The sequence below is a fragment of the Sciurus vulgaris genome (assembly GCF_902686455.1).
Source record: "Sciurus vulgaris genome assembly, chromosome: 12".
In the NCBI taxonomy this organism is placed as follows: domain Eukaryota; kingdom Metazoa; phylum Chordata; class Mammalia; order Rodentia; family Sciuridae; genus Sciurus; species Sciurus vulgaris.
This window is the reverse complement of record NC_136473.1, coordinates 106263717-106290404: the sequence shown is the minus strand read 5'-3', so window position 1 is coordinate 106290404 and position 26688 is coordinate 106263717. Positions and strand designations below refer to the sequence as shown.

At 37.5% G+C, this 26688-nt stretch overlaps 1 protein-coding gene across 7 annotated transcripts in view; it reads left to right on the top strand.

Moving 5' to 3' along the window:
• The window catches only part of RABGAP1L (RAB GTPase activating protein 1 like), a 683255-nt gene that overhangs the window by 385594 nt on the left and 270973 nt on the right, over nt 1-26688 (top strand). For all 7 annotated transcript variants that reach the window (XM_079106395.1, XM_079106392.1, XM_079106391.1 and 4 more), the window contains one exon: nt 20280-20393. In XM_079106395.1, coding sequence (XP_078962521.1) covers nt 20280-20393 — 114 coding nt within the window. The remainder of the gene's footprint in view (nt 1-20279; nt 20394-26688) is intronic.

The window sequence follows — 26688 nt, the reverse complement described above, 5'->3', positions numbered from 1 at the left end:
AGGCTTGTCCACGTGGTAGAAGCCCTGTGTGTCAGAGGAAGCAGCCGAGCACGCGTGGTTCCGTCAGTGGTGCTTAGTAGACAGGACTGATAGGCTTCTGGAGGGAGGCTGTAAGAACTTCATTCCATTTCCATTCTTCTCTTCTCCCTGTTTTTATTCCTCTAGTCAAAAGAATTTTTTTATTCCTATTCCCCTATAGAGAGAAAAGCTTGTGACAAAAGAATTGAAGGTACAGGATGTGGCTTCTGTGTTAAAATTTAGACCCATGCTCTCTCACACGGTAGCCATGAGCCCCATGTACTGTTAAGCATTTGAAATGTGGCAAGTCAAAATTAACAGGTGTTCTAAATGTAAAAATTTTCATACCAACTTTCAGAAATTTACTATGAAATAGAGAATGCAAGACATTTAAGTTTCTAATGTTGATTATAGGTTGAGATATTTCAGATATGTTGGGTTAAATAAAATATTATTGAAATAAATTTATCCTGTTCCTTTTTATTCTTTATGTGGCCAAAAGGAGATTTTAAATTGTATCCAAAGATTAGCATTATATTTCTTTTGCATAATATTGATTTTGGATCAATACTGTAGTTACCCAACTTAACCCCTGTGTCTTACCTTGTACAAAACTCAACTGAAAATGGATCAAGGACCTGGGCACTGGACCACAGACCTGTGCTTGATAGAAGAAAAAGCAGGCCCAACCCTCTATCATGTCGTCTTAGGAACTGACTTCTAAATACAAGAAGTAAAATCAAGAATCAATAAATGGGATGGTACCAGACTAAAAAGTTTCTTCACAGCAAAGGAAATAATCAAGAGCATGAAGAGAGAGCCCTCAGAATGGGAGAAAATCTTTGCCACTTCTACCTCAGAAAGATCATTAATCTCAAGGATACATAAGAACTCAGAAAGACTTAATATCAAAAAAACAAATGACCCAGTCAGTGAATGGGCAAAGGGACTGAACAGGCACTTCTACAGAAGAGGAAATATGATCGGTCAACAAATACATGAAAAAATGTTTAACATCTCTAGCAATTGGAGAAATGCAGATCAAAACTACACTGACATTCCATCTCACTCCCCTCAGGATGGTAATTATCAAGAATACAAGCAACAATAAATGTTGGCGAGGATGTGGGGAAAAGGCACACTCATACATTGCTGGTGGGAATGCAAATTGGTGCAACCATTATTTAAAGCAGTATGGAGATTCCCCTGAAAACTTGGAATGGAACCACCATCTGACCCAGTTATCCCACTCCTCAGTATATACCCAAAGGACTTAAAATCAGCATCCTATAGTGACACAGCTCCATCAATGTTTATAGCAGCTTGATTCACAATAGCTAAGCTATGGAACCAACATAGGTGCCCTTCAACAGATGAATAGTTAAAGAAAATGTGGTATATATAGACAGTGGAATATTACTTGGCCATAGAAAAGAATGACTTTGTGACTTTTGCTGGCAAATGGATGGATTTGGAGACTATTATGCTGAATGAAATAAGCCTATCTGAAAAAAAAAAAAGCCAAATGTTCTCTTTGATATGTGAATGCTAACACACAATAAGAGGGAGGAAGGGGAAGAATAGAAGTTCAGTGGATTAGACAAAGGGGAATGAAGGGCTGGGAGGGGAGATAAGAATAGGAAAGATAGTAGAATGAATCAGTAGATATAACTTTTGTATGTTCATGTATGAATAAGCCACCATTGAAACTCCACATTATGTATAAAAAAGACTGGAATCCTAATCAGAATAATTTATACTCCATGTATGTATAATATGTCAAAATAACACTATACTGTAATGTATATCTAGAAAGAACAAATTTTAAAACTTGTTCCAAGAAAATGTCCCTCCTTATTTTCTGTGCTCCTCTTATGTTGATACCTGAATACACACTTAGTCATAGTGCATGAGGTTCACCCTTGGGGCATCTAGCCCTGAGGCTTGAGATGGTAGGTTGTCATTCCTGAGCCTGGGGAACTAAGTTCCTTTTGTGGTTGTTTGACAACAGGTGAAAAGATAAAAGTCGCTGATGAAACTGTTTCAGTGGAAGTGGTTTTGCTGTGGGTGAGGCATGTGCATGTGTGGGCGTGTTAAAGAAGGTTCTGCTGAGATTATTTTCACTTAAAAATTTTCTGAGGGGGATCCAAGATGGCAGACTAGAGAATGACTGCATCTCCCGTCGCTCCAGAACTCAGGATTCAAGAAGGGGAGGTATTGAGAGACTCAGACCAACATAGAGCCGCGGGGTAAGTCTCTCCCACCGGGTGAAGCTTGGCCTGGACTGCAGGCCCGGACAGGGGCAGCTTCTCAGAGCAGGGCAGGGCAGCGAGAGAATTTCCCAAGCACCCTGGCTCCCTTCGGTGGCAGGCACAATCCACAACCAGCTTCTAGGAGCAGGCCTGCCCAGTGGGAGCTTTTTCGCACAGAGCCAACCCCAAACCCGGGACCCAGCAGTGGGCCCCTGCCTGCAGGCGGCTTCTGAGATCAAGGCAGGACAGGGAGAGGCTTTCCCCGAGCAGCCTGGCTCCCTCAGGCGGGGGCAGGCCCTGTCTATAGCCAGCTTCTAGGAGCAGGCTGCCCAGTGAGAGGATTTCTACGCAGAGCCAGCCACTAGCCCTGGACCCAGTAGCGGGCTAGGGGCAACTTTCTTCGGAAGCACTGCATTATCAAGTTCCTCCAAGACTTCCGGCTACTGAAGGCTGGGAGGTGATACACTGGAAATCTACAGGGACACTATAAGCCAATAGAGGAAATCTGCAATATTTCAGAGTCCCACTGATATCTGACCAATACAAGAAAACAAGGGAAGAAAATGTCCCAAACAAACCTAGATACTATATCAATAAAACCCAATGACAGCACAGCAGAAGAAATGTCAGAAAGGGAAATTGACCAAACAGAGGAGATGGTAAGTAATCATGAACAGAATCTACAAGAATTATGGGATATCATGAAAAGGCCAAATTTAAGAATTATTGGGATTGAGGAAGGCTTAGAGAAACAAACCAAAGGAATGAACAATCTATTCAATGAAATAATATCAGAAAATTTCCCAAATCTGAAGAATGAAATGGAAAACCAGGTACAAGAGGCTTATAGGACTCCAAATATACAAAATTACAACAGACCCACACCAAGTCACATTATTATGAAAATACCTAACATACAAAATAAAGACAGAATTTTAAAGGCCGCAAGAGAAAAGAATCAAATTACATTCAGGGGGAAACAAAAAAGAATATCAGCAGATTTTTCAATCCAGACCTTAAAAGCTAGAAGGGCCTGGAACAACATTTACCAAGCCCTGAAAGAAAACAGATGCCAACCAAGAATCTCATACCCAGCAAAACTTACTTTCAGATTTGATGACGAAATAAGATCCTTCCATGATAAACAAAAGCTAAAGGAATTTACAAAAAGAAAGCCGGCATTACAGAACATTCTCAGCAAAATATTTCGTGAGGAAGAGATGAAAAACAACGATGCAAATCAGCAATGGGAGGAACTAGCAAAAAGGAATAGGAGAAAATAAGTCATGTCAAAAACTAAATGAGTCAAATGACTGAGAATACAAATCAAATCACAATAATAACCATGAATGTTAATGGTCTGAACTCATCAATCAAAAGACATAGACTGGCAGATTGGATTAAAAAGAAAAATCCAACAATATGCTGCCTGCAAGAGACTCATCTCATAGAAAGAGATACCCACAGACTAAAGGTGAAAGGATGGGAAAAACCTACCATGCACACGGACACATCAAAAAACTCTGGAGTATCCATCCTCATTTCAGATAATGTGGACTTCAAGCCAAAGTGAGTTAGAAGGAATAAAGAAGGACATTTCGTACTGCTTAAGGGAAGCATAAATCAGCAAGCCATAACAATCATAAATATCTATGCCTCATATATTGGCTCATCCATGTATGTCAAACAAATCCTCAATTCCAGAAATCAAATAGACCACAACACAATAATAATAGGCGATTTTAACACACCTCTCTCACCACCAGATAGATCTTCCAAACAAAAATTGAATAAAGAAACCATAGATCTCAATAACACAATCAACAATTTAGACTTAATGGACATATATAGAATATACCATCCAAAAAAGAACGAATACACTTTCTTTTCAACAGCACATGGATCGTTCTCTAAAATAGACCATATTTTATGCCACAAAGCCACTGTTAGCAAATACAAGAAGATAGAGATAGAGATACTACCTTGTATTCTATCAGATTATAATGGATTGAAATTAGAAATAAATGTCAGAATAAAAAACAGAAACTTCTCCAATACCTGGAGATTAAATAATACGCTATTATATGATGAATGGATAACAGAAGACATCAGGAGGGAAATAAAAAAAATTTTTAGAAGTAAATAAGAACAAAAACACATCATATCAAAATATCTGGGACACTATGAAAGCACTACTTAGAGGAAGATTTATTTCATGGAGCGCATTCAACAAAAGAAGTAAAAATCAACAAATAAACGACTTAACACTACAGCTCAAAGCCCTAGAAAAAGAAGAGCAGACCAATACCAAAAGTAGTAGAAGACAGGAAATAGTTAAAATCAGAGTCAAAATCAACGAAATTGAAACAAAAGAAACAATTGAAAAAATTAACAAAATAAATAGTTGGTTCTTTAAAAAAATAAACAAAATTGATAAACCCTTAGCCACACTAACAAAGAGAAAAAGAGAGAAAACTCAAATTACTAAAATTTGGAATGAACAAGGAAATATCATAACAGACACGACTGAAATACAAAACATAATTAGAAGCTATTTTGAAAATCTATACTCCAACAAAACAGAAAATCTCGAAGACATCAACAAGTTTCTAGAGACATATGAATTGCCTAACCTGAACCAGGAGGACATATACAACTTAAATAAATCAATTTCAGGCAATGAAATAGAAGAGGTCATCAAAAGCCTAACAACAAAGAAAAGTCCGGGACCAGATGGGTTCTCAGCCGAGTTCTACAAAACCTTTAAAGAAGAGCTCATTCCAATACTCCTCAAAGTATTCCATGAAGAGGAGGGAACCCTCCCAAACTCATTCTATGAAGCCAGTATCACCCTGATACCTAAATCAGACAGAGGCACATCGAGGAAAGAAAATTTCAGACCAATATCCTTAATGAACATCAACGCAAAAATTCTCAACAAAATTTTAGCAAATCGCATCCAAAAATATATTAAAAAGATAGTGCACCATGATCAAGTGGATTTTATCCCAGGGATGCAAGGTTGGTTCAACATCCAGAAATCAATAAATGTCATTCACCATATCAACAGACTTAAAGTTAAGAATCACATGATTATTTCAATAGATGTAGAAAAAGCATTCAATAAAATACAGCATCCCTTCATGCTCAAAACACTAGAAAAAATAGGGATAGTGGGAACATTCCTTAACATTGTAAAGGCCATCTATGCTAAGCCCATGGCTAATATCATTCTAAATGGTGAAAAGCTGAAAGCATTCCCCCTAGAAACTGGAACAAGGCAGGGATGCCCTCTTTCACCACTTCTATTCAACATCGTCCTTGAAACTCTAGCCAGAGCAATTAGACAGACCAAAGAAATTAAAGGGATACAAAATGGAAAAGAAGAACTCAAACTATCCCTGTTCGCTGATGACATAATTATATATTTAGAGGAACCTGGAAATTCCACCAGAAAACTTTTAGAACTCATAAGTGAATTCAGTAAAGTAGCAGGTTACAAGATCAATGCTCATAAGTCCAATGCATTTTTATACATAAGTGATGAGTCTTCAGAAAGAGAAGTTAGGTAAACTACCCCATTCACAATAGCCTTGAAAAAAATAAAATACTTGGGAATCAATCTCACAAAAGAGGTGAAAGACCGCTACAATGAGAACTACAGAACACTAAAGAAAGAAATTGAAGAAAATCTTAGAAGATGGAAAGATCTCCCATGTTCTTGGATAGGAAGAATTAATATTGTCAAAATGGCCATACTACCAAAAGTGCTATACAGATTCAATGCAATTCCAATTAAAATCCCAACGACGTACCTTACAGAAATAGAGCAAGCAATCATGAAATTCATCTGGAAGAATGAGAAACCCAGAATAGCTAAAGCAATTCTTAGCAGAAAGAGGGAAGCAGGGGGTATCGCAATACCAGATCTTCAACTCTATTACAAAGCAATAGTAACAAAAATGGCATGGTATTGGTATCAAAATAGACAGGTAGATCAATGGTACAGAATAGAGGACATGGACACAAACCCAAATAAATACAATTTTCTCATACTAGACAAAGGTGCCAAAAATATGCAATGGAGAAAAGATAGCCTCTTCAACAAATGGTGCTGGGAAAACTGGAAATCCATATGCAACAGAATGAAACTAAACCCCTATCTCTCACCCTGCACAAAAATCAACTCAAAATGGATTAAGGACCTCGGAATCAGACCAGAGACCCTGCATCTTATAGAAGAAAAATTAGGTCCAAATGTTCAACATGTTGACTTAGGATCAGACTTCCTTAACAGGACTCCCATAGGACAAGAAATAAAAGAAGAATCAACAACTGGGATAGGTTCAAAATTAAAAGTTTCTCTCAGCAAAGGAAACTATCAGCAATGTGAAGAGAGAGCCTACAGAGTGGGAGGAAATCTTTGCCACTCATACTTCAGATAGAGCACTAATTTCCAGAATATATAAAGAACTCAAAAAACTCTGTACCAACAGAGTTGGTAATCAAGAAATGGGCTAAGGAAATGAGCAGATACTTTTCAGGAGATCTACAAGCAATCAACAGATATATGAAAAAATGTTCAACATCTCTAGTAATAAGAGAAATGCAAATCAAAACTACCCTAAGATTCGATCTCACCCCAATTAGAATGGCAATTATTAAGAACACAGGCAACAATAGGTATTGGCAAGGATGTGGGGAAAAAGGTACACTCATACATTGCTGGTGGGGTTGCAAATTAGTGCAGCCACTCTGGGAAGCAGTGTGGAGATTTCTCAGAAAGCTTGGAATGGAACCACCATTTGACCCAGCTATCCCACTCCTTGGCCTATACCCAAAGGACTTAAAATCAGCATACTACAGAGATACAGCCACATCAATGTTCATAGCTGCTCAATTCACAATAGCCAGATTGTGGAACCAACCTAGATGTTCTTCAATTGATGAATGGATAAAGAAACTCTGTTTTATATATATATATATATATATATATATATATATATATATACACACACACACAATGGAATATTACTCAGCCATAAAGAATGATAAAATTATGGCATTTGCAGGCAAACGGATGAAATTGGAGAATATCATGCTAAGTGAGATAAGCCAATCTCAAAAAACCGAAGGATGAATGATCTTGCTGATAAGCGGATGATGACACGTAATGGGGAGTGGGAGGGGTTAGTGTTAGGGTTAGGATTAGGGTTAGGGTTAGGGAGGGGGGGCAAGGATGGAGGAAGGAAGGACTGTATAGAGGATAAAGAGGGGTGGGAGGTGTAGGGGCGAAGGGAAAAAATAACAGAATGAATCAAACAACATTACTGTATTTAAACTTATGATTACACAAATGGTATCCCTTTATGTACAAACAGAGAAAAAACATGTATCCCATTTGTTTACAATAAAAAAATCAGAAAAAATAATTTCTATTTTAAAGCATACAGTATAAGAAGAAGAAAAACTGCATTTTTAAATTAATTGACTTATAATTTAACTCAGAGACTAATAATTTGTTCAAAAGTTCATTCTAGCCAGATACCATAGTGCCTCCTAGTTGGTAAAAATTACTGTATGAAAATTTAAAATCATTTGGAGAAATAATTAAGAACTATAAGTGTGGAAGTTAACATTTATTTATTTAATTTTAAAATTAAGAATAGTCATTTATTAAGTATAACTCAAAGTGTGCAGTGTTCCTGACGTGGCACTTGTGTATAGCTGCTTGTCCCCATTCTGCTGTGCCTTATTGGTCTTTTACCTGGTGCCCTGATCCTTCTTTACATCAGTGGGTCCACTGTGAAACCAGAAAGGTAAATTGCCCTTGGATAAGCCTTAGCACAGGACTGACATCTCAGCTGTAGGTCTATGTCATCAGGCTAATTTTGAAACTACCTTTTTCTGTGGCCAGATAATTTTTTCATACATCAGTTGATAAATCTTTGCATAGCATTTGGTCAGAGGTCAGTGTCGATGAAGTAAACATCCTCAGCGTCTCTGTATGTGTTCACTAAGGGGGATCTTCATCTGTCCCCTGTCTTCTTGTCTCAGGGGACCTCATGCCAGTCTGCTGTATCTTGATTTGATCTTGTTTTGCAGGCCATAAATTTTGTTTTTCTGTGCCTCACTGACTTCATAGTCTCGCTAATGACGATGTCCTCTATTGTTATCTAGATGTCCTCAGTTTGCTCCCAGGTTTTTAGAGTTTACATCATAGATCTTTCTGAATCTACTCATAGCAGCATCTTTAGCTTTTAATTAATATCTGCTCACTTTTAACACTGTTAAATTTAAATGTAAATAGTTTAGTATCACATATGGTATCCTTCAGACCAAAATATGCTAAAGTAATTTAAATAAGATTAAAACCACCTATCAGGATACTTTGGAATTGTTTTTTCTAACTCTGTAATATTAGTAATCTGAGTAAGACTGCTAGATCTAGCAAATAAAAATATAGAACACCCATTTAAATTTTAATTTTAGGTAATCAATAACTAAGTTTTAATATATATTTATGTTCCTTGCACTGCTTTATCTGGAAAGCCCTAAATCTGGGGCAACACACCGTGACTTTGAAACCTGATGGAATTGTAACACTCTAAGACAAAGCCACAGTATAGTTGAACATATTGAATTGACTGTATTGTTCTTCACAGGGCACTGATTCTTGTAGTAGTTGCCCTGCCCAAGTCTTCTAGAGAAATGCAAATGAAAAACTAATAATTAAGAATTATTCTGCCTATGAAATACCTTTGTGCACTTTCTGCCTTGCTTTTGCCTCCTTTCTCTTTGCCCAAGTTTCCTTGATCCTCTTGCTGGGCTGTGGTGCAGTGCTGTCCCAATATCTGCTATCAGACAGAGCCAGACTGCTCTTGCTCACTTTCCCCACCCCACCTCCATTTCTAACTTTCAGGGGTTGCAGATATTGCCCTTGTGACAGAAGCAGACGTGCCCTCTTGATTGACACTCAAGATCACAGTGCTGCCTCGTTGTTGTTTAAAGAATCAAAATCAGCTGCTATTCCTTCCTTCTCTTTGTGACTCCACATTTCCTGCGTTTGTGAAAGTTCTCTAGCTTACAATATCCCAGGGTTGTTTGAGAGCTGTATCACTTACATTATGATCTTGAACACAACCCCACAGCTATGATCAGCCTTTAGAAATGCTGACTTGGAAGAGGGCTCTTTTCAGTGGCTGCTTAATCGCAGCACTGTACCATCTTCAGAAAGCATTTGACTCCCGGTGAGTTGAATGTGTTCTAAAGCAAATGTGTGCTTAATATATCTGTGCAAAGTCTTCTTCAACTGTTCTTTCCCACACATCAGAAACTGGCATTGTAAAGTGAGGTGGAATGACTTGCTTTACAGTTAACTGGAGTAGAATTTGAACATGAGACCATTTGTTTCTTGTAAGTGAAAACATTGTGAATCATGTCATTGGCTGTGGTTCATCATCTATCATTCTGCCTTATGATGGTTTTATCAACCTCCTCACAAGACACCCAGCTTAAGGCATTTCCTTTGTTGTGCTAAAGGAAACTTTGTCCTAATCCAGATCGCATTTATGGTTAGTATGACGCATGACCACCCTCCACTTACTTAAGTGACAACATAAACACTTTCTTTAACCTTTGCCTTTCTGTCGTATCCCATCATTTTCTTCTTTCATAGAATCATTTATTGAACAAATATTTGTTTACTCCCTACTACATGTAGGGTAGTGAATATGTTATTCTACGGCACCATCTCTAGCAGCCAGGAGTTATCTTTTAGTCAGTGAAGATATGTCTTAGCCCACGGAAATCGATACAACTTGATATTACAAGAATATAAAGGAAGCAGGTGCCTTCACCAGAGGTCCACAGGAAAACACTGGTGAAGAAGGCTAATGAGCCTTTACAAATGAACAGGATTTCATTAACAGGAAAATGTGAGAGGTAGGATCATCCAGGCAGAGGAAATTGCTCAGAAGCATTGAAGCTTAAGAGAGCAGTGCAGGTTTGCAGAATGGAATGTGATTCGTATGACCTGCAGCCAGGGTGCCTCTCTGTTTGCACTTAACAAGGGGGACCGCATTCTAGATGGTTTGGGTACTCCAAGGGAACAAAGTAGCGCTGTAGGTAGATCAACCGGAAAGGCCTGGCCAGACTGATTGAAGGAGAGAAAACCTAAGGAAATAATGATTTGCAGACTGTTGAAATAGTCTAGGCACAACGTGGTAATAACCTGAACCGGGTGGTAGTGCCAGAGGACACATCCTAGCTGACTCAACAACAGGTAGTTTGTTTAAAGAAAATATCAGTTTCTTTCATACTGTGAACTGTTCCATGTATACCTAGTTACCATGCAGCACAAGAACAGTTTTGTATATGCAACTTGGAGTCAGCAACTTAAAACTTCAGAAAAACAAGAGAAGTTTTATTTGTGGAACCAGACCTAAATAAAAAATGCAGGACCAGAGAGCCTCCTGGGGAGAAGCCTTCTCGTGCCTCCATAGCACTGAACCAAGTCAGTGGGCCTTCAAAAAGTAGCGCTACACATGAAGACTAAGCAAAGCTACTTTTAGAATATCTAAATTTTTATAGCGAATGCATTTTCTTTCCCTTTGTTAGAAATGAGTGAGCAAAAGCCCAGAGGACCAATTGGTCAAGGGAGAAAAAGGGAGTGGAGACTTCCACAATAACCCTTTGTATGGCAGCTCAGAGATGGAAACAGATGCTCACTCCATTGAGACTGAGGTTAAAAAGGACACTGGATTATATGGGAAATTCTGAATTGAGTTTTTTGCTTAAGTTTTAGATGTGGAATGAATGGTCTGTTAGAAGTTCCCAAAGCATAGTTTGTGGAAATTTGCTGGTGATTGCATAGATGTTTATTAAAAATACAGATTACCTGAAGTACTGTAGAGGTTTTGGTAGATTAAATCTGGGAAGGATCTGGGAATATATGTTCTCAGATATTATCTCAGATGATAAGCAGTGGGTTTGCCATTGACTTTGGTAAAGATCCAGGAGAGAAGAGCTGGTTGGTAGTTGCAGTCACAACAGTGGATGTGATTCCCGGGGAGACCACAGAGAGCAGGTGATGTGCAGGGCTGAGGACAGAGCCAGATATGTGAAAAGCACAGAGCCTGAGAAGAATAGACTTTGGGTGTTCCTAAATCTTAGAGTGACGGTCCTCATTTCTGAAACCACATAGGAAAAGAGTATAGAATAAAAAAATTTTAGACATGTGCTTCTGAATTGGCTTTATTTCAAAAGAATCTGATCTATCTCAGTAGGATTTCTTCTACTTCCAAAGGAGTAATAGTTACAAACTCTGTTGAAGAAACAAAAATTGACTCTCTTAAATAGAAAAAAAATAAAAAAGAAAGAAAAGAAGAAGAAGAAATAAAGGAACTGGGTGCTGTGACACACACCTGTAATGCTAGCTACTCAGGAAGCTGGGGTGGGAGAATCACAAGTTCAAAGCCAGCCGGGGCAACTTAGACCCCTCTCTCATGGGGTCAGGCAGAAGGAAGGAGAGGGAGGGGTAAGTACAATATCTGAAAAGAAAGTCGTCGTGTCAGCCAGAATGTAATTAGAATACTTAAGGTATTGGAATACCGTGTAATCGAGGACTGGACTGTTGGTCTCTCGGGGCAAATGCTTTCGTTCTTGGCCAGTCCTGTTTCTTCTGTTGGTGTCGTCAGTGCATCGTCTACTCGTAGACGACTAAAGTTTTGTGTTAGTGGAAATGTGCTGTTATAAAAAATAACAAAAGGAACCATTTCCTATGCCTCTTTGATGCCCCAGATCCTGGTACAATGTCTTCTTGCACAGAACAAATGTTAAATGTTTGGTAAGTTTTCATATGGACGTGTGCAACTAGGAGTAAAGTATATTACTTACATCATTTTGTAAAAAGCATCTAAATCATACTTACAAATTTCTGAGGTAATTCTCACCCAGGAAAGTCCTGGCATCATTTTTGGCCATTCACTGAAGACACCTGCAGATGTAAAGGTCAGCAGAAGCTGGGGAATGTGCAGAGCAGTGTCGCCTCCCACCTGGCAGGGCCTCGTGCTCCCTCCCCTGGCTGCAATGCCTCTCTGAATACTTGTACTTTTACTCAGAGAGAAAAAATCCACTCTACCCAAAATATCAGCCCTCTCCTCACCATTTCTTTCTCTTGTTTATTTTTTCATATTGCTTTTCACTTAGCAGCCAACATGTGGTACTTGTTTGCTTAATATCTTTCTACCCCACTACTAAAATATATGCTTCAAAAGGGCAGAGACGGTCTTGCTAACACCTGTACCTTCTACGTCTTGAATAGTGCCCAGTTCTTAATAATTTCTTAGAAAAGTATTTGTTGAATGAATGAATGGATTCATACTATACAGCAAATAGAAAGCTTATTTTCATATGTACTTCATTGTTTATCATTCGACTTAAGAAGACGTAATTGAGTTTAGGAGTTTCAAAGATAAGATTTTAAAGTGACTGAAGCCTCAAGAGGTAGAATACTTTCTAAAACTTCAGCTTGTAAAAATAATTACCAAGTGTACACATGATCAGAATTTATAAAATTATAAAATAATGATTAGGTTAGAATAGGCTTATCAAACCCCTTTTTATCATAAGCAATCAAAGTTTTTTCTAAAAGTTAAAGAATGTTATTTCTATACAATGGATAATAAATATGGAGCTCTTTCTTATTTTTTTAATGTATTGCAAAAGAATTTGAAGGACTATAGAAATCGTAATTCGATAGTTTAATAAATAATGCAAAGTTAGAAATACATCTAACTTTGGAAAATGTAAGCATGAAGTTTAGTTACTGTTCTCCATTCTAACAGAAGTTTGTTGCCTTTGACATGATTCCAAGATTGTCATGTGCCCCATTAGAACTTTCTTTTGGGACAGTGTGCAGTCCGCAGACTGGAGAATGAATTCCTTTCAAACGTGGCCAGAGTGTATTTCATAGAGTGTTCTGAGGTCTGGGTGTGACCCGAGGTATTTGTCATAGAGAGTCTGTTGAACTGATGGAGATCCCGTAGGATCTCTGGGAACCCAAGCTATGTCCCTTCTCTGCAGTGCCTTCTAGTCCCAAAGGAAGGCTCTGTCCTTCAGGCATGCCATCCTGTCGTGCCAGCGCCTCCTTCGCAGGTCCTGACTGGCCTGCGAGCGCTCTCTCTTCTCCCCTCCGCCCCTGTAGTCCTCACTGCTGCCACTTTTCCTCAAGAGACTTCTTTTTTTATGAAGGCAGACTATGGCTTATGTTTTAACCTTTATATTGGACTTTGGTTCAGAGGCACTTGTCAGCATGTGTGCAGTGCCTGGAAAGCAGCTTGCTCACGATGGAATCAAGTTGATTCTTTCTTTGCCTCCATACACCTCGCTTACGTTAATACTTATTCCCATATACCAGTAAATAAAGGCTGGCAGTGACCCAGCCTGTTTTTGTTACTGTTTCTACCTCATTATTTTAGTATCACTTTTGAAACTAGAATACACTTTAATATTTTCTCCTTTCATCTCTGGCTTTTTGCATTTTTGGCAAACATGAAGGCAAATAAATGAGACCCACCACTGTAAACCCATCTGCTTTCGGGGACATGTAAGCAGACCAGTCTGTGATGTTTCTCCACCCAACACAGAACTAAAGGAGGAACCCTGAGGAGTTATAGAAGGCACATTCGAAGGTCAAACTTTCTTTAGGTCTTAATCATCTGTCTGCCTACTGATTGTGGCTAAGGATGGGTCTGCACTGGCATTTTCAATGGCACTAACAGATGGAACTTTAAGACTGAATTGATTTTGCAATAGATGTAAAGTGAAAGTACAGTTTATACTTTGGGTTTGACAATAGGAATTAATAAGAAAAGATGCTGTCACAGTTTTTAAAATATGGCACATCCAGGTACAGACAAGGGTTTATTTGTCAGCATATTACTTTTATAATACTGCGGCTGCTGCCAAGGTCACATGTGAAAATAGTCATCTTCACTAAAATGCCCTTCTACTTCTTGACAGCCCAGAAATTGCTTCATAAAAAATAATAGGCTGTGGTCTTCCAAACCTGTCTTCCCGATGCTGGCTGACACTTGAATGTTGCATTCTTTTCTTTTTTCACAACAAGCTGGTCAGTGATGACTCTCTTCTAGCAGGAATTCAGAGACTCACAAGTCCACCAGGGCAGGTGTGCTGCACTGGATGAGTGCTCGTAGCACTCTTGACAGCAGCCCTGAAGTGGAGCCCACTTCACCATGATCAACAGTTAACGGAGCTCCCCGTCCTGCCTTGTAGAGCTGGCTTTCAGCTGCTCTTCAATAAACTGAATTAGATCCTCTGTTGCAACGTGTATTTTATCCACTGAAAATTGTCTTTTTTGAGGGTTGGTTTAGTCATATGACTTAATGATTTGGAAATTAAGACGAATCTGGGAAAGTGAATTTAGTTTCCCAGGACAGGGCATAGGGATGGGAAATATAACTCAACTTTTCAGACTTTGTTGCAAGCCTCTGACCACTCTGTGGTCCTCAGTTAGCTCAGTCTAAGACAGGAGAAAGATTGTTCTCAAGGACGTTGCATACAAGTTACGTTCTTGGTGGTGATAGTCTAGAAGGGGGGTATGCAGTTGTGACAGTGGCATCTGTCCTGTTCATGACCGTGTGGTCAGCCCTTCTCTGATCTTTAGAAGCTAAATTCTAAAGTAATGATGGACTAGGTAGTGCTTTGGCAAGTGCAACTTCTCCTTTACCATGCCCTTCCCATCCTCCCTCTGCGTATGTGTACATCTTTCTCTCATGTGGGTTGTATGCAAAGATCCCAGAGTGTGTATCAGTTAATAAAAGTAGTACTTTATCCAGATAATTGTTGAGTTTTGTATTTACTACCTGACAAATAGAAACAGTAATTTAGAACACATGACACCTGATAGGAAATAAGAGTAAGATGTGTGTATCTTAATATATCGTCATGCTGCAAATTCTATGACAATTGGATTCTTAAACATATAGCATAATAGTTGTTTATTTTATTAGAGTGTACAAATATAGAATATCTGAAATGTAATTCGCTAAATATTGAACCAGTTCTTAATGAGCACTCCATTTATACTAGGTAATTTCCTAAACACTTTGCATAAGTTATTTTATTCTAAAATTATTCATTTGATAATATCCTATTTTATAGACAAGGAAACTCAAGATTAGCAAGAGTAAATAACTTCCTCTTCTTGGTATTTTCCCAGGAGGTCTAAAATCAGTATACCACACCAACACAGCCACATCAATGTTTATAGCAATATAATTCACAGTAGCTAAATCATGAAATCAACCCAGATGCTCTTCAGTAAATGAATGTATAAAGTAATTGTGGGACTGGGGTTGTGGCTCAGTGGTGGAGAGCTTGCCTAGCACATGTGAGGCCCTGAGTTCAATCCTCAGCACCACATAATGATAGATAAATAAAATAAAGGTATTGTGTCCATCTACAACTAAAAAAGAAATTAAAAGAAGTAATTTATGCAATCGAGTTCTAGTTATCCATAAAAAAGGATGAAAGTATGGCCTTTACTGGTAGATGGATGGAAATGGAGACTATCATGCTAAGTGAAATAGGAAACTCACAAACTCAAAGGTTGAATGTTTTCACTCATGTGCGGAATGGAGTAAAATAAAGGATGGGGGGGGAAGGAGAGGATAAATCATAGAACTGAACAAACACAAAATAATAGACAAGCAAAAGGAAGTCTACTAGAGGAAGAAGAGTGGGAGGGGTAGGGAGGATGGGAGGGAAAAGGAGGCAATCAGAACTGAAGTCAATTTCTATTTGTATCAAAACGAGAAGTCTCAACTGTATGAGCTTGTCGGAATGAACCCAACTGCTGTGTGTAACTATAAAGCTCATTAGAGTTTTATAAACATAAACATAATATAAAATAATAATAAATAATTACAATAAACATAATAATTTAAAAAAAGAACCAAGAAAATAATTTAAAAAAAGAGTAAGTAACTTGTGTGAGATCTTATAGATATGAAGTGAAGAAAGCAGAAATAGAATCAATGAGTTTGACCCCAGAGTCACTGAATCACCCTGCTGGACTCTGAGGAGCAGGGTGGGGGGTTGCATCTCTGAGAAGTCAGCTGTGGGTCAGGTTGTGGATGGATCTGGAGTAGGTGAGGTAGGGGCATGTGAAGTAGCAACTTTTCCTGTCCTCTCAGGGTGGAGACATTTGGCAGGACTCAGGGAATTCCTCTGTAGGAACCTCCAGGAAAATGAAGTATCAGTTTTGTTTGTTTCACATGAAAGTCTTTAACTCCAGATATTTAGATGGTGAATTATTTGACTCATTGTCCTTCCTCTGTGTTCATTTTATTTCTTGTACAAATTAACCACCATCATAAGTCTAAAAAGAAAGGAGTCAATATTAAGGAGAAAATTTCCTTTATCCTCCTTTCAGAGAGTGTTAGACTTGGTGACTCCTTGACTCAAGTATTTGTTGAATGAGTGGGTGAGTGAATTTGGAAGATTAGGTGTGAATTTTTGAAATATACACTGTTAAAGTGAAGTTCCTGGAATTATTCCATTAAAAGCAATGCATAAGAAGAAAAATATAGAAATACACATGTGTAGGAAGCACTACACTGTAGTCGTCCTACAGAAGAGAGCTCTCATACATTGTTGGTGGGAATGTAAATTAGTATAGCCATTACCGAAAACAGTATGGTACATTCCTCAAAAAACGAGAACTAGGATGTGATTCAGTAATTCTACTCCTGCATTTACATTTAAAGGAAAGGAAATCAACATGTTCAACAGATACCTGCACTTTTATGTTTTTCTGCATCACTGTTCTCAATTGCAACCTAGGTGCTCATCAGCAAATAAATGGATAAAGATAATATGGTATGTGTACAAAATGGAATATTATCCTGCTGTGAAGAGAATGAAATCCTGTTATTTTAGGCAACATGGATAAGCCTGGGGGCATGATGTTAAGTGAAATAAGGCAGAAACACATCTGCCATGTGTGCTCACTTACATGTGGAAGCTATGAATTGAAGTCAAAAGAGGTCATGGGTAGAATAGAGGCACCAGAAGCCAGGAAGGGCATGGGCGGTTGAGAGAGGATGTTTAATGGGTGTGGAGGGGCAGTTGGACAGTAGGAACAGCTTCTAATATTCTGTAGCACAATAGGATAATTATGGTTGACAACGATAATTTCAAAAGACCTAGTAGAGAAGATTTTAAAGTTTCCTAAAACACAGAGAAATGATATGTTAATTATCCTTATCCAATCATTACATACTGTAGACAAGGATTAAACTATCATACTACTTTTCTGTTGCTACAACAAAATACCCAAGGCTGAGTAATTTATAAAGAAAAGAAGTTTATGTAGCTTGTAGTTTCACTTGGCTCTGGCTAGGGCCTCACAGTGGATGTTATTAGATGGGTGGGTGTTTGTGCAAACAAGAGAGAACTTCATGGCAAGATAGGAAGTCAGAGTATAGAGAGAAGCCATGTTGCTCTTTTAGCCACACCTTGTAGGAACTAAGCAGGAAATTACAAGAGCTTCACTAATTCTTCTGGGTAAACACTCCCTGGTGACATAGCCAGCCCACACTAGACCCCATCTCTTAAAGGTTTCAGCACTTCAGAACATCATTACACTGAGGGTCAAGCTTCCAACTTGTGCATTAAAACCACATCCAAACCAAACCCCCATAAATACGTACAATCAGTATGTCATTTAGTAATTATATATAATCAGCCATAGCACAGGCCATTTGAGGTGGAATCTTGGAGGAACTTTCGAAAAGTAATCCCAGGAAGGGGAAAGTAAGGAAGTGTTGGTGATTTTATTTTCCTTTGATTTTGCCCTTTATTTCTTCAACAAGGAAGATCAGGAGTGCATGGAAAAAGTTACTCAGTATTATGCAAATTAACTTTCTAGAAATTTTTATTCAGTTTCCCTTTCTCTGAATCAGTCTGTTGATAGCATTTTTAAAAAGTCTGATGCTACACATATAAGCAGTTTCTGAGTAACACAAATCCAATAATTTCTCCCTCTTAATGTCTTGCAAAGTACAGAGTTATTCTGTGGGTCACTGGGCACATGTTTGCCACTAAAATAGCTTACCGATGATAGTAGTAACTTTTGGTTGGTCGAACTTTTATGATATGGAAAAGAAACCTTCTACTGGGGGAAGGGGAGAACTGAGTAGTGAAAACTTTGGTCTGTCTGGTTACCAGACTTCCTTATTCAGACTCCAGACCAGATAAAACAGACATTTCACAGTGTTTTTCTTTCTTTTCCTCCTTCCCTTTCTTCCTTTCTGTCTCTCTGTCCTCCCTCCCTTTCTCCCTTCCTTCCTGTTCTCAATCTCTCTCTCCCCCTCCCTCTCCCTCCCCACCCCCCCCCCCCTTTGTTTTTTGTTTGCAGTGCTGGGGTTTGACCCCAGGGCCTATGCATGCTAGGCACTGCTTTACCACAAGCTATACCCCGAGTCCTCTAAAATATTTTCTATGTATTGCCTTTATACTTACACTCTTCTGGAGCCCCACCCCAAATTTTCTTTAGCACTAGCAATTGTATTTACTTTGGAAATACACATTTTCCACAAATCTGACCTTTTACCTATGTTGTGGCATAAGCTTATCTTTTTAAAAAAGTTCCATTTTTATTCAGCCTTACATTCCATTCCTATATGCCATCAGAATTTCCTCTGGACCGATTTCTTGTATGTTCCTTGTTTGCTATTGTTTGCTAGCAAATTTGGAACTTTTCTGTTTGTCTCCTTTCTTTCTCTGCATGATGTAAGATCTAATTACCACCCAGCATGGAACAGCAGCTAAAATGAAAAGGCAGCGAGAGCAGGCAGTGGCTCAGCCTAGAGCTCCTCAGCGCCTTCCTCCTGCGTGCTCAGCTGCGGAGAGGAAGGCGAGCAGCATTAACTGGAGTAACTCACATTTTAAGTGGTTTTTTTTTTTTTTTTTTTCCTTGATTTGAGACTGAAAAGGGGGATTTGTTCAAATTGCTATGGAAGCAAGCTATTGGACAATACTTTTAATTTGCAATTAGTAGTCTTTGATGCTTCTTTGAACTGTACAGAGTATTTTCACTATCAGGATTGCTCAAAGTAGTCCCATTCTATTTTCTTGACATTTAAATGCAGATAAAACAAACATTTCCAGGAATAAAAAAGAAAATCAAGTAGATAATTAATCATTTTTAATGTCTTAGAATTTTAGTTAATTTTGAGCTTTTGGTTTCCAAATCTGTCTAAAACTATCTCTAGGTTTATGTTTAAAGCATATGTGATCTTACTATAGTAGCTCCTTGCCTTTTTGTTTTGTGGGATGGATGAGATGGGTAATTAACTTTGTGTATGTGGGGAGGGGATTGATAGTATTTTTACTTTTTAAATGACTGTGGTCATTTATTAGATTGTCAAAGATTAAAAATTAGAAAATATGTGGCATTGGGTTCATGTGGAGAGGCATAAACTTGCTTTTGGGGAGTGCATTTTGGTCTGACAACCCTAGAGGAAGAATACCTTCATTGAAGCCGAGAGTGCACACACCCTGGGAGCTAGCAGTGCCGTGTCCTTGATCTACCCTTGAACATGCATGTAAGACCCCTGTAAAAATGCTCCTTGTGATATCATTTTATATAGATAGAAAAATGCAGAAATGGTCATTAGTAGATTGATAAAGTATATTTTCTTCCCTCTCTGTCCTTCATATAAACACACACGCACACACACACATACACACACACACACACACACACTTATAAATTGGTGAATGAAAGGACTTTTAAAAAAAGTGTTGTTAGTTCTTATCTCTGGGGGCTAGGACTGAGAATCTGAGTGAAAGAGTGGTTTTTGGGGTGTAGTTTTTTGTGCTCTTGAAGTTTTTTTTTTTTTTTTACCCTGCATATGTGGTATTTTTCATAATAGAAAATAAATTTTACGTCAATAACCAAATTGGGATTTTCCTTCCTAGGACTCAGCCCAAGAGAGTGTTATTACTCGGGATATTCATCGCACTTTTCCTGCTCATGATTACTTCAAGGACACTGGAGGAGATGGTCAGGAATCACTTTATAAGATCTGCAAGGTAGGGCCTTCCCCTCTGGTTTTTTTTTTTTTTTTTTCCTAGCGTATGATACCGGGCTGTTTTGTTTTTCCCCGTTTCATGTCTTATTTGCACAATACCGTATTTTCTGCTGTACACTCCTGGATCCTCAATCCTGAGCCCTTCTTGAAGGGGACTTTTCAGCCGTGTGTTCCTACGGAGGCACAGCAGAGCTTCCGTGGCTCTCCTGCTAACAGGAAAGGAACAGAATGTCCTCTCAGGCTGTGCTATGAAGGCTCCGAGGAGTCCCACCAGGGCTGTGCTCTTCTGACAAGATAATGTGGTGATTGTCTAAAGTTCTTGACAGTAAGGCAAGAGTGAGAATCAGTGTGGGCCTGCTGTTGAAGACCGACAAGTTTTCTGATTCTGTTGACCTACTCTGCGCTAAGTTACATTATACGTCCTTTTGTTGATAGGTCTCGTTTTGGAATCTTTCTTCTCCCTCATTGTTAGTAGGCCTGGAAAAACACTGCTTCCTGCTTCCCAGCAAACTACTTGGATACAGAAGATTCTGTATGTCAGTGGAGAATAGCTAACAAGTTATTAATTTCCCTAGGTTATATCAGAAATGCAGAGTGAAGTGTGGTGGATGTGCTAGTCTTGTTCTTAGCTGCCATTCTAGTAGAGATTGTTAATAAATAGTGAGCTACATAAAACTCGGGTAATAATTTCAGGAAAAAGCAAACATTGAGGTTGTAAGTTAGATAATCATTACCCGAGTAGCAGATTTAGCCTTTTTAATGAATAGCACATGCTTACCAGTAGGTAGTCTGAAGTATACTCACAAATCTGTTTCGGTTTATATTTACTGTTTTTTTTAATAACACTCATAAAAGCACTCGCCTACATATGCCAACCAAGTACAGTTGTTTCATTTTGCAAATGGCACATCTTTCATTAAAATCCGTTTGCATGTTGGTGGTTTTGTCCTCCTCCCACTCCTGTCTTTTTTTTCTTTCTCTCTCATTTTCTTTTTATCTATTTTGGAATATTATAAATATACACTGATCAGAAATCTATTTTGGGGGGACTGGAGGTGTCAAGCTCGGGGGCAGAGTGTTTGTCTAGTATGCACAAGACCCTGGGTTTGATTCCTAGCACTGCAAAAAATTATTTTTATATAGATGTATCATTTAGAGAAAGATGTACACAAGTAACTTAAAATCTGAGAGAATACCAAGCTTTGAAAAGTGATACATTATCAAGTTGAAAAAAAATACCAAAAACCATTGCACAGCATGTAATAAATTCATTATATGCTTATAAAAACTAAATTTAATTATTAAAAATGTTTTTTTAACATTTTTGAAATCCTGTGACCTGACCAGCTTCTGGTTTGTATAAAGAAGATAGGAAAAATTTATATAGTTTCTAAGTTTATTTAGAAGAATCTAGCTTATAGCATATGGAGCAACATTTTTTTCCCCTAGCATGTAGTATATTTTTGGCCAATCTGTGGTTTTTTTTTTTTTTCTCCTTCAATTTTTCTCTGATAGATACTACTTTCTTCATATAACTAAAACAGACGGTTCCATGTTCTTGCAGGCTCTGACTTCTTATTTTGCTCCATTGTAGTAAAATTAATATTTGTTTCATTATATAATTTTTAGAGGGGAAGTATATGAAACACTACTCAACACAAAGATAAGTTACATTATTGGCACTGTTAATGGTATGCTTTGCTTTGATGTCATAGATAATAATCTAACCTTAAATTCATTAGAAAATAGTCTTTAGTGCATTATATAGATAAAATGTATAAAAATATAGATGATAGATATTTCATTGCTGACAAGTAATTAAATCTCATTGAATTTTGTGAATTTGTAGAAAAAAAGCAAAATCATATACAAATTGATTATGCTTTTGATATTATACAAATATACATACATAAAAATAATTTTATAACAGTCTTTGATGATGGAGGTGAACAGAAGTGTATATACCAGCAAATGTTTGATAAACCAAAATTTGCTGGGATCCTATTGTGTGGACCATTTGGTTTGTGATTGACTCAATTCCTTCTCCTCTTGATATTCCCTTATTTAGCAGTTTGGTGCTCATCTCAGGAAATCTTAGGAGGTAATGATACCTCACAAATATGCAACTCACAAATATGATTGCATATTTGTTAGTAACTTAGGACTGAATATTTTTCTCAGGCTTCTACATCTACTTTGTTTTGTGAATCCAGTTTGAGCAATAGTCTTTTGCATGTTATGACTCACCCCCCCTTCCGACCCCTAAAAGCTGTTTGAGTATAGGGTGATATCTAGCATTGTATATCACACTTAGTAGTTTGCCTTTGGGTTTTCTTTCTGGTTATCCTGCACAGAACTGAAGAAACATTAATGATACACTGATCTTATATCACCCACTTTGTTATATAATTCTGTAAATAAGAGCAATTTTGCTTTTTCTTTACCAAAACTTATTTTTTTTTTTCCTGTCTTATTGCACGGATCACAACCTCCAGATCAGTGTTAAAATGAAGCAGTGATAGTAGACATCCTTGTCTTGCTTCTGATTTTAAAGAATTTACTGTTAAGTATGGTCTATTTCATTCACATTAGTAATACAACTAGAGTCCTTGTGTAAAACAAAACAAAACAAAGCAGGGTCTTCCATCTGCTAAAATAATTTCACATTTGCAGAATACTTTCACGTGTATTACCCATTTATTTCTGATAATTCTTCATGAATAGAGCTGTATTAAAGATGCAATGCACTGTTCTTTTAAACTGAGCAGAAATTTGGAAGAGAATTTCAATTGCAGTAAGTTTAGAAACCAACCCTGGTTTCAAGGATATGACAGTCTGACTTTGTAGTGGAAAAGTTTTATGTGGCTCTGGTGAAATGAGAAATGATCTGGAATGTCAGATTAGAGGGAGACTGTTAAAAACTTACTGTCATGTTTTAATGGCCCTGTCAATTCCAGTTTCACCTCTTAATATCTTTTTCAGAGTAGGAGGAAATCAAAATGGTTCAAAGATTCTTCTGTTGTCATAAATTTATATGGGGAAAGTTGAACTGAAAGTATAATATTAGAATTCATAGGAGGCTGCAAATAAGAGTTTTCTGCAAATGAAAACGATTTGGTCCTTGCCTCCTTCCCTCACTCTCTTTCCCATTTAAGTTAGGTCAATATTGTTTTAAAAGAGCGTCCTTGAGAGGAGGTAGCATATGCTGGAATCCCAGGTATCTTTAGCACTTTTCTAATTTACGTATGATTTGAATGTGTGTTTGAGGTTGGGAGACAAGTTGGTGCAGGTTAAAGGACTGGGCATTAGGAGACAATTGTGTTTGCTTCTTCCGCCAGACAGATCCGAAATGATGTCATGTGCTGCTAAAAGGGTGGAAATGGAGAAAGAACACCCTGCTGAGGAAAACAAGACTCAGAGTCCGGGGGTTCAGTGTTCTCTCACGTGTGGATGCCAGACCGAAAAGCTCAATGGAAAAGGGGACTCCTGTGAAAACGGGGTCGGAGGATAGTTGTGGGACCAGCAGGAGGGAGGGAGGATCCTCCTCATTAAGGGCAGGGCCTCCTAAGACTGTTCAAGTTCCAAATTACTGTGATTCCAAATGTTGCTTAGATTATTTTTCTTATAAAATATTAACAGATAAGTGCAGAACGTAACAGCTAGATCCTCTGTCAGTTATTTGTACTTGTCGCAATACCAAAGATACAAAGCTCTAACTTGAAAATTATTCCTGACTTTCTATTACTGTGTTTTGGGCTGTCACATCAAATGGTATTCATTTACTGATTTACTTTTCCATATACATCTATTTATAAAACTTAAAACCAGTCAGAGTAATTGGCTAAAATATTATTCATAACAATATAGTTTAAAGTAACTTCTGATTGCAGTTCAATTTGTGCATATTGCTTTTTCTAATTTTCTGATTAAGGCAACTCTTTCTGAAAAAAGAATACTGCTGTGAATTTAATGGGGGAGATTGAATATATTACAGAGAGATCAATAACTTTGTTGAATAATGTTGAATAGAAGTGGTAAAAGAGGGCATCCCTATCTTGTTCCAATTTTTAGAGGGAATGCTTTTGATTTTTCTCTATTTAGAATGATGTTGCCCTTGGATTTAGCATATATAGCTTTTACAATGTTGAGATATGTTCCTACTATCCCTGATTTTTCTCATGTTTTGAGCATGAATGGATGCTGACTTTTGTCAGATGCCTTTTCTGCATCTATTGAGATAATCACGTGATTCTTATCTTTAAATCTATTAATGTTATGAATTACGTTTATTGATTTCTGTATGTTGAGCCAACCTTACGTCCCTGTGATAAACTCCGCTTTATCTTGGTACACTATCTTTTACATGTGTTTTTGTATGCAATTTGCCAGTATTTTATTAAGAATTTTTTTATCTGTGTTCATCAGGGTTATTAGTCTGAAGTTTTCTTTCCTGATGTGTCTGTCTGGTTTTGGTATCAGGGTGACACTAACTTCATAGAATGAGTTTCAAAGGGTTCCTTCCTTTTCTATTTCATGGAATAATTTGAGGAGTATTGGTGTAACTTCTTCCTTGAAGGTCTTGTACAACTCAACCGAGAATCTGTCTGGTCCTGGACTTTTCTTTGTTGATAGGCTTTTGATGACATCTTCAATTTCATTGCTGGCAATTGTTCTGTTTAAATTTTATGACCTCCTGATTTGAGTAGGTCATATGTGTCTGGAAATTTTTTGATATCTTCCTGATTTTCTATTTTATTGGAGTATATATTTTTAAAATAATTTATGATTATTGTGTGTATTTCGGTATTGTCAGTGGTGATATTTCCTTTTTCATCATAAATTTTAGTAATTTGAGTTTTTCTCTCTGTTAGCTTAAGGGTTTATTAATTTTATTATTTCAAAGAACCAACTTTTTGTTTTGTTCATTCTTTAATTAGTTCCTGTCTTCTACTGCTTTTCATGTTGATTTCTTCTTCTTTTTCAGTACTTTGAGATGTAATTTTAGGGTATTTATTTGGTGAGTGAATGAGCTCAATGCAGTGAACTTTCCTCTTAGAATTACCTTCATAGTGTCCCAGAGATTTTGATATGTTGTGTCATTATTCTCATTTACCTCTAAGTATTTTTTTATGTCATCCCTAATTGCTTTTGCTATCCATTGGTCATTCAGTAGCATATTATTTAGTGTCCAGGTGTTAGAGTAGCTTCTATTTTTAATAATAATGTTGATTTCTGATTTCATTCCATTATGATCTAGTAGAATGCAAGGTATTATCCCTTTTTTTGTATTTGCTAAAAGTTGCTTTGTGGACTAAAATATGGTGTATTTTAGAAAAGGATCCATGTGATGCTGAGAAGAAAGTGTATTTGATCATTGGTAAATGAATATTCTATAAATGTCTGTTTTAGTTCTACAGCTTCTTTATTTAGTTTGTGTTTAGAGGATCTATCCTGTGATGAGAGAGAAGTATTAAAGTCCCCCAGTATTATTATGTTGTGGTCTGTTTGATTCTTGAAATTGAAAAGGGTTTGTTTGATGTATGTAGACATTCTATTGGGTGGGACATAAGTATTAGCGATTGTTATGTCTTGTTGATGTATAATTCCCTTAAGCAGTATGAAATGGCCTTCTTTATCCTTTTAGTTAACTCTGACTTGAAGTCCATTTTATCTGATATGAGGATAGAAACCCCTGCTTTTTACAAGATCCATGTGAATATATTTTTTCCCATCCTTTCACCTTCAGTCTGAGGATGTCTTTGTCTGTGATGTGAGCCTCTTGGAGACAACATATTGTTGAGTCTTGTTTTTTAATTCAATCTGCCAGTCTGTGTCTTATGATAGATGAGTTTAGGCCATTTACATTCAAAGTTATTTTTGAGGTATCATTTTTATTCCCTATCATTTTGATTTATTTCTGGTTTTTAATTTGAATTAGTTTCTCCTTTGACTATTCTTCTAGTGTTATTCCTCCCAGTGTTGGTTTTTACTTTTAGTTTTCATTTCTTTTTCATGAAATATCTTATTATATTTTGTAGTGCAGTCTTTCTAATTGTGAATTCTTTTAACTTTTGTTTATCATGGATGGTTTTCAGTTTCTCATCAATGCTGAAGCAGAATTTTGCTGGGTATACAGTATTCTTGGTTGGCATTCATCTTTTTTTTTCCCAGAGCTTGGTATATATTATTCCAAGACCTTCTAGCTTTGAGGTTTGAGTTGAGAAATCAGCTGAGATCCAGATTAGTTTTCCTGTAAATATGATCTGTCATTTTTCTCTGGCAGCCTTTAATATTCT